The sequence below is a fragment of the Enhydra lutris genome, unplaced genomic scaffold (assembly GCF_002288905.1).
Source record: "Enhydra lutris kenyoni isolate GAN:26980312 unplaced genomic scaffold, ASM228890v2 scaffoldscaffold73, whole genome shotgun sequence".
Classification (NCBI taxonomy): Eukaryota; Metazoa; Chordata; class Mammalia; order Carnivora; family Mustelidae; genus Enhydra; species Enhydra lutris.
In genome coordinates this window covers 2,480,971-2,494,927 of record NW_019154157.1, presented here as the reverse complement: position 1 = coordinate 2,494,927, position 13,957 = coordinate 2,480,971, and the positions used below count along the sequence as shown (strand labels likewise).

At 44.0% G+C, this 13,957-nt stretch overlaps 1 protein-coding gene across 2 annotated transcripts in view; it reads left to right on the top strand.

Annotated features, from left to right (window-relative positions):
- The window catches only part of LOC111160054 (oxysterol binding protein 2), a 158,690-nt gene that overhangs the window by 25,283 nt on the left and 119,450 nt on the right, over window positions 1-13,957 (top strand). For both annotated transcript variants that reach the window (XM_022522859.1, XM_022522860.1), the window contains exon 2: window positions 6,780-6,988. In XM_022522859.1, coding sequence (XP_022378567.1) covers window positions 6,780-6,988 — 209 coding nt within the window. The remainder of the gene's footprint in view (window positions 1-6,779; window positions 6,989-13,957) is intronic.

The window sequence follows — 13,957 nt, the reverse complement described above, 5'->3', positions numbered from 1 at the left end:
CCTGCCTGCTTGTGATCTCTCTCTCTTGTCAAATAAATAAATAAAATCTTTAAAAAAAAAATAGTAGCTTGCCATTTACAGGCCTGTCTTCCTCACAAGACAGAATGTTCTTTGAGGCCAGAAAATGTGTTTTATTTATCTTTATATTTACCCCCTCTCCAGTTTCTAGCACAATTCCTATATATAGTGACCAATAGGAAGTACTTGCTGAATTTGGATTTGGAAGATTGGAGCGGAATTTGCCAATGAATCAGATTCAGCTTGAGCTAGCATTGAATGAAAGTCACACACAAGGCTAAGTGCTTTGCTCCAGATCAGTATCTTTTGTCTTTCAATGGGTTTGCATTCAAATATGTGGCTTGTCAATTTTTTTTTTTGCCTGTGGACTTTTTTTTTTATAAAGGTCCTCTAGAAAACATAGCCCAAGACAAGGATTAAAAAGCTGACACTTAAAAAAAAAAAAAAAAGGTTGATTTTTTTACCTTAGAGAAAGAGAGAAGGGGGAGAACACGCCTGAGCCTGCACATGAGTGGGGGAAGGGGCAGAGGGAGAAGCAGGCTCCCAGCAGGGAGCCAGCCCAATGCGGGGGCTCAATCCCAGGACCCCAGGATCACTATTAAAGCCGAAGGCAGATGCTTAACCAACTGAGCCACCCAAGCACCCCAAGAGAGGACACTTGGTGTGAGAGATGCAATCCCAGGGCAGAGAGGCAGAAACAGGAAGTGGGAGGATGGATGTCACACCATAGTGAGCTGCAGAGAGACACAGCAGGTCTGGCACATGGACTTCTCCGGAAGAGATGCAAGGAGAAAACATACCCCCGAGAAGTCTGCAGAAGGAAGAGTGGAGGGGGACTTTATCTGCCCCTTCTGCTTTCACCTCCCATTTCCCAGTGTGGCATTTCACGAAAGACCAGAAGTGAAGGGACGATTGGGCAAAGATGAGGTACCGACTGAGAGAGAGACAGAGAAGGAGGTGGTCGAGGGAATCTGAGAAGGTGCACAAGGTTTGTGTCCAATATGCTCCACACCTTGCGCTACTCAGATCCACTCGTGCCCTCCCATGGTGTCAGCTCTCCTCCTACGATGTGGGGACCTCCATTCTCCTGAGAGAACGAAGACATCTTTACTCCTTCCCTGGAAGGGGAGGTGCAAGTCCAGCCAGTGACAGCGTCCCCTTCTGGGTGACCAGCTGGGATTCCCTGGAAGATGGAAGCAGGAAGGCTGTGAGACAAGCCCATTTGCTGCTGCTGAGTCTGTCCTGACAGTATAACTGATATTCGTGATCTTCCTCCTCCACCACCTGTTCTAGAACTCTTCACTCTCTGCTAGCACTTTGGCTGGTCTGTGACGTTTGTCCTGAGGGCTCTGAGTTCCTTGTTGCTTTGCCTGTTCATAACCATTAGGAGACATGGAAATACTGAGAGAGTCCCCGGGGAATCCTCCCAACTTGATTCCAGACATTCCCCTCCCATCCCCATATGTGCCACTAACCTCACTCTCCACGGCAATTAGCATCAGTAACCCCAGCAGTACTGTCACTCCCTTTTTGGTCTGTTGGTCACTGTCCCAAGGAGCAGAAAGTGGCCGGGGAGTAGTGTCAGCTTCTAGTTGAATGGAAGCCTTTTTGTGTTGTGTTTTCCCTTTCCCTGGAAGGAGAACCTCTGACCCAGCTGAGCCCAGCTGATGGGGAGCACAAACTCTGCCAGAGGTCATCGTGTGCAATGGTGAGCAGGGCCACTCCCGGACCCACCTTCTGTAATCATACAGGATATGGCCCCAGATATCAGTTGTCAGTTCAAGACATACACTTCATCCTGGAGGATAGACCCTCAAACACATAATAGATCTCCTCAGTAGATGCCCCAGCTGAGCCTTCAACAAGCCATTCCATTCTTCTGTCAGGCTGGTGGCTCATGAGTGACAACAGGGTTTCCCAGGGAGATCAGTGAACTCCAGTCAGTAGTCATTGGTTCACTGCCTTGGTTGAAATGGGTGACTCGGCCTGAGGTTGTGTCATATGAGAATCCAGGCCAGCAAGTGAGGATTCGATAACTGTGGACTGTAGTGCTGCCAAAGGCAACCCTATTACCAGAAAACATGTTGATTCCACTAAGGAAAGATATCTCAACCCCCTGCACCCCCGCCAAGGTGAAAGTGATCTAATCTGGTTGGTGGCTTCTTGTGGTTCCCAAGGAGTGGGTCATGCCATGGAGGTTTAGTGTCAGTCCCTCCTACTGGTAGGTTGGACACTCAGCAAGATGAGCCTTGGTGATGTGGAGGCAAAAAGGTGAAGAAAGACCAGGGGAAGATGCAATGTGGTGTGAGACTTTAATGGGATGGCCCCCACTTCATAGCAAACTGTAGTCACAGAGACTACTCATGTTCTCTGGGCTCATCGACTTCTCCAGAAGGTTTGCAAGGATAAAATATAATTTGGAAAGGTCCCCTGAGTGGCAAAAATCAGGAGACTTCACCTTCCCGTCTATTTCCCGCTTGCCACTGGTCATTGTTCAGCCTGTGGGGTGCTAACCTCTTCTCATTAGTGGGTTGCAAAAATCCAGTCTCTTGATAGCCAGTCAGGAAGCCAGATCCCATACTCTGGCACTCAGCATCCCTTCCAAGCCCAGAAATGGAGTGGTGACTCAAGCCAAATGAGGTACCAAGAGTGATAAGAGAAGTGGTTTAGGGACTCTGAGTTGGTGCATAAGGTTTGTACTCAATATAGGTGGGTTGGGTTAGCCACTAGCCAAAGTGCTAACATTAACTATTAGAGACTTCCAAGTTCTGATAGCTGCTGTCATACTCTCATCTCTGCCGAGGATATTGGCCGTAAGAACTGGATGAATATTATTTGGTTGAGAGTCAGTGTGACTTACGTAGAATGATGTTAGTTGTAGTTAGCCTCTTTTACAGTTAAGTTTATTGCAGGTGTTCCATAGTTTGTCTCTACTTGTTCTAAATGCTTGAAATGTCCACCAAATGTAAAGTAATGCCACAGAACGATTTCTTTTAAAAACTGGCAGAAGATAAATGATCACGTGCTCTGGATATGGGGTCTGACATAAATGGCAGGACCTAGGACATGGTCTAGTTTGTCTTGAGGCACTGAAGATGCCCAGGGCTCGATGACAATAGATAGTTTGGGGCTTTTGCACACCTCCAAAGCTCCCCTCCCAGGTCGGGTAAGACAGGAGTTGCCAGTGTAGCTGGCAAACCCAACTTCACAGTGTGCCATGAGTGGGGCTTAACTTTTCTACCATCTGGGCTGCTGGGTGGCCCTAGAAGGTCAACTCTCATAGAAGGGGTTGCCTCAGCCAGAACTCACAGTGGGAGAAACAAAAACTTTTACAGGCAACATGGGTGGGTGCACTACTCCCAGAAAATAGCATGAATTTTAGGAAATGTCCCTGAATTTTAGACCCTTTGGGACCTACTCTGAAATTGAAATTGAAAATTTCCCAAAGTGAAATTTTAAAAAACTGAGTAACAGGACAAAAAACAGGCTACTGGTGGAGAATGGATTGACCACAAAATATTTAAAGAAAAAAGAACAGAGTTAAGTTCCAAGACAAGCAAACGTATTGGACCTTGATGGTTTTAATGCACCTTTAATTCCTAAATTCACATGTGTAGAGACAATAATGCAGAAAACTAAAACTGAAGAATTAATCTCCTTGTCTTTTAATGAAAATTAACTCTAGTTACAAAGAGTTACGGCTAAATTTCGATGTGGATGTTGGGTGACTGGTGAAGTTTATCTGCTATATTTTCATTTGCTGTAATCTCCTGTTACTTTTTCATGTCTACCTGTTGTTTTGTTTTTCCAGCTTTTGTTTCACAAATTATTGCTCTTTATTGATGTTACACATTTATCTTTGAGAGTATTTAGCCTATATATATTCATTTAAAAATATCTTTCTGATAGATCCATTTTTGTGTGAAGTGATTTATCTGCTTAGCATTTGACTTTGTTGTTTTCTTTGTTAGCATTGATTTTCTTCATGGGTTTTGAATTTAGATTTTCAGTTTGTCCTGATTGGGAGATTCTCCCTCCTTCCCTAAGACTTACCTACCACTCTACTCTTCTTTTTCTAGTGATTTTTATTTTATTTTATTTTTCTTATTAACATATAATGTATTATTTGCTTCAGGGGTCCAGGTCTGTGAATCATCAGTCTTACACAATTCATGGCTCTCACCATAGCACATACTCTCCCCACTGTCCATCGCCCAGCCACCCTATCCCTCTCTAGTGATTTTTGGAGGGCCTTCACCTCACTCTGTGAGGAGCCTAGTCCAGAACCAGACATTATGGGGGTGGTTTAGGGCTTCTGTCCTTCAGTGACCTTGGGAATATCTCCATCACTGAGCCTGAGGGCGAGTGAATTCAAGTTTCAGATACAAGATTTCATATTACTATGGTCCTGGGAAGAGTGCGATGGCACCATTAAAAATTTTTATTTTTAATTCTGAAGTCACAGAGTTTCCAGGTTGTTAACATGTGGAGATTTGGGGACGTGATGTGCTCAGAACACATGGAAACCCTATAGCCTTTCCCCCACCTTATCCTATGTATCTTGCATCTGTCTGTTCCTGAGTTGTATACTTTTATAATAAACTGGTGATCTACTACTAACAAGAGGAAAAAGAAAGGAAAAAAAAAACCCAGTCTTACAGAAGAGTTGCAAGTACAAAGAGTTCTCATATACTAGTCACCTAGCTTCCCTTAACATTAACATCTTATCTCAGCAAAGTACAATTGTCAAAAGTGGAAAATTAACATTGTATGATACTATCAACTAAACCTCTGACTTACTCATATTTCACAAGTTTTTCTGTAATGTCTTTTTTGAAAATTTTATAATGCAATCCAGAATCCCACATTGCATTCAGTGATTTTCTATTTCTGTGATCATATCTGCTTTTATTAAGGAAGATCTGTCCCTTCTTCCCCATTCATCTATCCCTTCAACTATATACTTACCTCAGCATGGACTCAGGGTATTTATTTTGGTCAGTGGGTTGTAATCCAATACAATAGCCACCGGATAACTTCCAGCCCAGCCCTCATACCACACAGTGGCCAGGCTTCCATATCCTTTCTCACTCCAGGTACTTCTTTTCCCCCATTTAGGCCCACTGTTTTAGTTTTGAGATAAAAGTCTAAATCCTTAACACAATCTGCAAGGCTTTACATTTGGTCCCTATAAAATTTACCAGCGTCATCTTTTTCTCATTCACTCTGCTGTTCTCAGTGCTCCAGCCACACGGAACTTTTTCCTGTTCTCTGAAAGCTGTAAACTCCACTTGGTCTCGTGGTGTTTGCCTCTTCGGTTCCCTCTGTCTGGAATATTCACGCCCCTCTCCTTTTTGAGCTGAGCCACAGTGGCATTTTTGGTTAATTACTAGACTGTTTAACACGTGAATAGGTCTAACCTAAAAGTCCTTGAACCCAAAAGGGCAAGCTTCCAATAGGCATGCCCAGTTTTCTAGTTTTGTAAATTAGAAGGGTTCTCCTTCAAGTGGAAGATGTCAGCACCTTTGAGCTGGACCTCTCCTCAGATATAAACTATGTCATCTTCTCTAGGGAATGCAACCAAAGCAGGAGGGAATCGGGAAAGGCGACTGCTATTCACATGAAAGCCGAATGTCTTACTGAGTGTCACTTCATTTGACTTTAGAACTGGTAGAAGAGGGGCGCCTCAATGGGTTAAGCAGTTGACTCTTGATTTTGGCTAAGGACATGATCTCAGAGTTGTGAGATGGAGCCTGGCATCGAGCTCCATGGGCAGCCCCTTTGTTGGGCTCCGTGCTCAGCAGGAAGCCGCCTTGAGATTCTCTTCTCCCTCTCCCCCTGCCCCACCTGCAACTCACTTGTGTATATGCTCTCACTCTCTAAAAATGAATAAGTAAATCTTTAAGAAAATAGGACTGGTAGAAGAACCAAGAAAGTGACAGATGAGGAATGGCCAGGGGGAATGAAGGAGCATCAAAGGGCCACAGAATTACCGAATGAGCTCCTGTTGTTGGCAGTGTTACATGCTGACCAATGGCTCCTCCTTTTCCAACCCTCTCTGTGGAAGGAGATCTGGGACATCATGAGGGTGCTGAATTTCCTTTGAGTGTTTGAAGGGGTGAGTTAAGCAGATCCAGTCATGATGGTTGCTCTCTGTTTTCAGACACTGGTCACAGCTGGAAATGTCCCACACTTTGGTCACCTCAGCTTCCCCTTAATTTGGTACCATTAGCTCTACAATCTTATAACCAAGAAAGGCTCAGTCCCCATCATGAGGTCACACTGCATTAGGCCAGCCATTGCAGTTCCCAGCTTGCTCCTGTTTCCAACTCACTCCAGCTAGTGGGTGCTTCCAAGTTCATTTCCTGAGGTTCCAGGTCCCTAATCTCATTTTCAGTGGCAGAATATCCCCTGCTCCAACTCTGTGGTTCTGAGACTACAGGTGGGAGGAGGCTAGAGTGGAGTTAGAGGACTACTCTGCCTCGCAGGACACTAGAGGGTCACCCTTCTCCATTTCCTGGTGTCTGCAAGGGCTCAGTGCACCGCAGGCATCCCCTGCAGTTGGCCCTGATGCAAGCCTTTCCTCCCTCTGCCATCTCCACCCAGCCGAGCCTCTTCCAGTCAGTCCCATCCAGCTCCGACTCCAGGGTCTCCCCCAGTGCCAAAGGTCTGAGATTCTGAGGATTTGCCCTGAGGCTTTCTTCAGTCTAGAGCTATTTAGTTTGGGAGCCTCACTCCATTCCTTCTCTTGCATCCTACAGAAATCAGGGGGAAATGGCTCACACCTGCCGCGGCACCATCAACCTGTCCACCGCGCACTTTGACACGGAGGACTCTTGCGGTATCGTGCTGACCAGTGGGGCAAGGACCTACCACCTCAAGGCCAGCTCGGAGGTGGAGCGGCAGCAGTGGATCACCGCCCTGGAACTGGCCAAGGCTAAGGCTGTCCGCATGATGAGCAGCCACTCAGGTAGTGAGCACTTGGTGAGCGGGTATACACGCAGGGCCGTGGGTCTGGAGAGAAGTGGGCATTAAAAGTGTTTGGGGGTGGTGGTGACCAGGAGACCCAGGCCAGTCCAGACCAACCCTGGAAGGCGGAGCTATGCGTTCACCCTTCCTCTTTAGTTCCACGTATCCTCAGCAAGGAGAGGCTCAGGTGGTCAAGGTTGGCTGGCGGTTCTTGGGACAGAAATATTTGTGGTGAGCAGGGCTGTGTGTGTCTTTCTTTGGACAAGTCTGGTTCCTGGACTTGAGCAGACCCTTCAGATGCTATGGTGCGTGAGAGCCAGAGGCAGAGCAGGGGTGGGAGTGCAGGATCGTGCACCTGGGTCTGGGGCCAGACTTTTCACCAGGCCCGTTACAGAGATTGAAAAATCGTTTAGCCAGAGCTGCTGCCTGTGCTTGGGTGGAAGGCCAGCTCAGATATCCGGAGCAAGACATGTAAGTGTTTACTTTCATGTGGTCACTTTCTTCATATGCAGCAGTGTCTTTATCTGATTCACAAGTCAACAGTTGCAAAAGTCCATGCAATAAAGCCTGCCCTTGACCTCCCACCCTGTGATTCCCCTGGGAGGCAACCAGAGCTACCTTGTGTCTTTTACGTATATATTAAAATTGGTACTTATTTTATTTTATTTTTTTAAGATTTTATTTATTTGAGGGACGCCTGGGTGGCTCAGTTGGTTAAGCGGCTGCCTTCGGCTCAGGTCATGATCCCAGCATCCTGGGATCGAGTCCCGCATCGGGCTCCTTGCTCAGCAGGGAACCTGCTTCTCCCTCTGCCTCTGCCTGCCTCTCGGCCTACTTGTGATCTCTCTCTCTCTCTCTCTCTCTCTGACAAATAAAATCTTAAAAAAAAAAAAAAAAAGATTTTATTTATTTGAGAGAGAGAGAGAATGAGAGAGAGAGAGCATGAGAGCAGGGAGCCCAATGTGGGACTCGATCCTGGGATCCAGGATCATGACCTGAGCCGAAGGCAGTCATTTAACCGAGCCACCCACGTGCCCCAAAATTGGTTCTTATTTTAAACTAAATGCAGTCTTCCACCTTGCTTTCTTTCCATTTAGCAATAGATCTTGGAATTTTTTTCCCCTATCAGCACATAAGAAGCTTCCTCCTCGTTTTTTTTTTTTTTTAAGATTTTATTTATTTATAAGACAGAGAGAGATCACAAGTAGGCAGAGAGGCAGGCAGAGAGAGTGGAGGAAGCAGGCTCTACGCCAAGCAGAGAGCCCGATGCGGGACTCGATCCCAGGACCCTGGGATCATGACCTGAGCCCACTGAGCCACCCAGGCGCCCTTCCTCCTCGTTTTTACAATAGTCTAGCCCTTGGTTACATGGATGTATCATAGTTTACTGAATCCAAAGCCTGTTGTTGAACACTTAAGTTGTTTATCTTGTTATGACACACTGTGCTGCAGTGAGTAACCTTGCATTTCCATTTCACATTTGCAGAAGTATAAATGAAGTATCCGTTCCAGGGGGTGGGGTTGCCGGGCCAACACGAGTGTGTCTTTGTAATTCTGAGAGATTGTCAAGCTGCCTTCCATAGGGGTTGTGCTATCAGATCCCTTTGGAGCAGGTGCGGGAACTTCTGCTTTCCACAGCCTTGTTTACCGAGAGTGATAGCACATGTTTCAGATGAGTGAAAACTAGGTCTACACACACAATGAGGAGAGATTGGGAAGCTGTGATTCTTCTAAGTTAATGCAAAATGGTGTGTGTTTCCTTAGATGTGTATGGGCTTCTTTTAGGGAGGCAGGGCTCCAGGTGAGAACGAGTCACAGCCTCTGTTCTATCACACAGGCTGGTTAGGGAGACAGTGAGTCATGGGGAAGGAGCTCTAGCATAAAGCAGGGTGAGAGGGGCTGTGATATCAGTCACCATGCCCCATCCCTAGGCTTGTTGTGGTGGGGTCTCTCCCAGTACTAGCTTCCCAGTGTACATGGAAGGTCATTGAACATGTCTGATCTTCTCTTTTGGTCTCACACATTTGGAGCATGGATTCCACCCTCCACCCCCCAGGCCCCTGGTGACTGTTCCTTGGGGTCAGCATTCATGTGACTCTGGTGTGTCAACAATGATGCTGAGCTTGGCAAGGGGTCCCCCGGGTACCACGCCATTTCCCAGTGAAGGAGGATGTTGGGGCCATCTTAGGCAAAGGCTATGCTGAGACCCCAAGTAGCACTCATGCTTTCTGTTCGGAGGTCTTTGGAAAGCCACTGTGGTGACTGCTTGTTAACTCAGCTGGGAGTGCTAGAAATTGCTAAGCCTGGACTTCTTCTAGGAGAGGTTGGGATCCCAGAGGGAGTTACCTCAGGCTCACCTTCCTTAATTTCATACCCCTTGGCATAGTCAGGGGCTGGCAACACAGTATATGTCTTTTGTTCCCCAGGGGTTAGCCTCCCAGCTAAGGATAAAGGACAAATATTTAGGTACAGTTTAAGATAGCACTTGCTATATGTTGATGAGAAATGGTAGGATTCCTCTCCTTTGGGTATTTTGAAACATAAATGAACTAATGTATGTGAAGGAGAAGTCTTCAGGAAGGTACTGTGCTTTTTATAGAAAGGTTGATTATTTCCTAAAAAATAAGTCTTGTGGTAGCATTCTCTGCAAGGCAACACCCTTCTCCCACCATTCTCAGGCTGATGTTGGAGAGTTGTGATTTTCACATGGAGTCAGTTTCAGGTAATCCTGAAGGAGGGAAGGCAGTCTGGTGTGGTTCTCCTTGACTCTGGCTGGTCGTGACCAAGCTAGGTCAAGGGCACTCCAGGTAGATTCCCTGCAGGTCATCCCAGGACCCATCTATTCCTTTTAGACTGTGGACCATCTCTCATCTAGCAGGAAGCCTACTTCCTGCCTCTACTTGCTTGAAAACATCTGCTACTCTAGCTTTTCTGCCATCCCCGAGTCCAGGCACCATCCCTTCTCACCTGGAGGTGGGCAGCAGTCTCTTCCTCTCCAGTCAGTTCTCCAAACCGCAGGCAGAATGACATATTAAAAAATAGGAATTTAATCATATAACTGCACTGCTTACAACTCTTGGATGCTACAAACCAACTAGACTTAAAGACATGCACAGAACACTCACCCAACAAAGCAGAAGACATACGTTCTTCTCAAGTGCATGCAAAAAATTCTCCACAATACACTAAATGTCAGGCCACAGAGCAAGTCTCAATAGATTTAAGAAGATTGAAATCATAGAAGTGTCTTTTCAAACTATAGTGAAATGAAGCTAGAGATCAATTACAGAAGAAACACGAGAAAATTCACAAATATGTAGAAATTAAACAAAACTCTCTTGAACAACATGATTCAAAGATGAAATCACAAGGGAAATTAGAAAACACGCAGAGATGAATGAAAATGAAAACACAACATACCAAAATTTTAGGGGATACAGCAAAAGCAGTGCTCAGAGGGAAATTTATAGCTATCAAATATACATTTTAGTGTATGTGCTGCCGAAGTGAGCACTCAAATACACATTTTAAAAAGACAGAAAATCTCAAATCAATAACCAAACCTTCCATCTAAAGGAACTGGATTAAGAACAAACTAAGCCAAAGCTAGGAGAAGGAAGGAAATAAATACCAGAGTTGAGATAAATGAAATAGAGAACAGAAAAACAGTAGAGAAAAATCAGTGAAACCGAAAGTTGTTTTTTAAAATTTTTTATTAACATGTAATGTATTATTAGCCCCAGGGGTGCAGGTCTGTGAATTGCCAATTTTACACATTTCACAGCACTCACCATAGCACATATGCTCCCCAAAGTCCATAACCCAACCACCCTCTCCCTCCCCCCTCCCCCCAGCAACCCTCAGTTTGTTTTGTGAGATTAAGAGTCTCTTATGGTGTGTTTCCCTCCTGATCCCATCTTGTTTCATTTTTTCCTTCCCTAACCCCCACAACCCCCACATTGCCTCTCAAATTCTTCATATCAGGGAGATCATATGATAATTGTCTTTCTCTGATTGACTTATTTCACTCAGCATAATACCCTGTAGTTCTATCCACGTTGCTGCAAATGCAAGATTTCATTTCTTTTGATGGCTGCATAGTATTCCATTGTATGTATATATCACATCTTCTTTATCCGTTCATCTGTTGATGGACATCTAGGTTCTTTCCATAGTTTGGCTATTGTGGACATTGCTGCTATAAACATTCGGGTGCACATGCCCCTTCAAATCACTGCATTTGTGTCTTTAGGGTAAATACCCAGTAGTGTGATTGCTGGGTCGTAGGGTAGCTCTATTTTCAACTTTTTGAGGAACCTCCATGCTCTTTTCCAGAGTGGCTGCACCAGCTTGCTTTCCCACCAATAGTTTAGGAGGGTTCCCCTGAAAGTTGGTTTTTGAAACAATCATCAAAATTTGCATACCTTTCGGGGTGCCTGGGTGGCTCAGTGGGTTAGAGCCTCTGCCTTCGGCTCAGGTCGTGATCCCAGGGTCCTGGGATTGAGCTCCGCATCTGGCTCTCTGCTCAGCGGAGAGTCTGCTTCCTCCTATCTCTCTCTGCCTGCTTCTCTGCCTGCTTCTCTGCCTACTTGTGATCTCTGTCAAATAAATAAATAAAATCTTTAAAAAAAAAATTGCATACCTTTCACTAGACTGATTAGGAAAAAAAGAGAAAAAACTCAAATTACTAAAATCAGAAATGAAAATGAGGACATTTTCATTATAAGGACATACTGACCTCACAGAAAGAGAAGGATTACAAAACAATACTATGAGCAATTGTATGCCAACAAATTAGACAAAGTAGATGAAATGGACAAATTCTTAAAAACACACAGGTTACCAAAACCAACTAAAGAAGAAATAGAAAATAGTAAGTAAAGAGATTGAATCAGTCCTCAAAAATTTTCCAACAAAGAAAAGTCCAGGACCAGATGGTTTCACTGGTGAATTCTACTAAATATTTAAAGAAGAATTAATACCAATACTTCTCAAACTTCCAAAAAATGAAGAGGAGGGAAACACTTTCTAACTTACTCTGTGAGCCTGGCCCTATACCAAAGCCAAGCAAAGACATCACAAGAGAAGAAAACGATAAACCATTACCCCTTATGAATAGTAGATGTAAAACTCCTCAACACAATATGAGCAAACCAAATCCAACAGCATATCAAAAGGATTATACACCATGTCCAAGTGGAATTTATTCCAGGAATTCAAGGGCAGTTCAATGTAAGAAACCAATCAGTACAATACATTACATTGACTGAAGGAAAAAAACCCTCACATGATCATCTCAACTGTTGCAGAAAAAGGATTTGACAAAATCCAACACCCTTTCATGATAAAAACATCAGCAAAGTCAGACTAGGAGGTAACTTCCTGAACATGATAAAGGGCATTTATGAAAAACCCACAACTAACATCATATTCAATGGTAAAAAACTGAATGTTTTCCCCTAAGATCAGGAACAAGACAAGGATACCTATTTTCACCATGGCTCTTCTCCATTGTACTAGAAGTTCTAGATAAGAAAAGGAAATAAAAAGAAAAATTGAAAAGGAAGCAGTAAAACTTCCTATTAGCAGATGACACAGTCCTATGTATAGAAAATCCCCAAGAATACACACACACACACACACACACACACACACACACACACACACACAACTATTAAAGCTAATACACAAATTCAGCAAAGCTCTAGGGCACCCAGTCAACAAACTTACAGATCATAAAATACTGAGGAATAAATTTAACCAAAAAGATGAGATATTCACTGAAAACTAAATTAAAAAAATTGAAGAAGAAATTAAAGAAGACCTAAGTAAATGGAATGACATGTTCATGAATTGGAAGACTTAATATTATTAAGATGGCAGTACTGCCCAAAGCAATGTATAGATTCAGTAAAATCCATATCAAAATTCCAATGGCCTTTTTTCTTGGAAGTAGAAAAAACCATCCCAGAGAACCTAAAATAGCCAAAACAATCTTGAAAAAGAAGACAAAGTTAAAGAACTCTTTCCAATTCAAAACTTACTATAAAGCTACAACAATCAAAAGGGGCACCTGGGTGGCACAGTCAGTTAAGCGTCCAACTCTTGGTTTTGGCTCCGGTGGTCATCCAGCGTCACAAGATCTCAGAATTGTGAGATTGAGCCCCACATCAGGCTCCACACTCAGCACAGAGTCTGCTTGAGTTTCTCTCTCCCTTTCCCTCTGCCCCCTCCCTCAGCATGTTCTCTCTCTAAAAAAAAAATAAATAAATCTTTAAGGAAAAAACTACAACAGTCAAAACAGTGTGGTACTGACCTAAGGATAGACTTGAAGATCAATGAAATAAAATTGAGAGTCTAGAAATATGGGCAATGGATTTTCAACAAGGGTACCAATGTCATTCAATAGGGAAAGGATAGTCTCTTCCACAAAAGATGCTGAGAAGACTGGGTGTCCACATGTAAAATAATGAAGTTGGACCTCTACCTGACACCATATACAAAAACTTACTCAAATGCGTCAAAGAGGGGCACCTGGGTGGCTCAGTGGGTTAAGCCTCTGCCTTCGGCTCAGGTCATGATCCTGGGGTCCTGGGATCGAGCCCCGCATCAGGCTCTCTGCTCAGCAGAGAGATAAATGAGATAAATGAAATAGAGAATAGAAAAACAAGCTCTCTGCTCTCTGCTCAGCAGAGAGCCTGCTTCCTCCCCTCTCTCTGCCTGCCTCTCTGCCTGCTTGTGATCTCTCAGTCAAATAAATAAAATATTTTTTTAAAAGTCAAATGCATCAAAGACCTAAATGTAAGAGTTAAAACCATAATGCTCTAAGAAAAAAAAAAAGGAAGTAAAAATTGATGACCTTGAGTTTGGCAATGGAGTTTTAGATATGACACCAAAAGCACAAGCAGCCAAAGACAAAAAATACATGAATTAGACTTTATCAAAATTTTAAACTTTTGCACATCTAAGG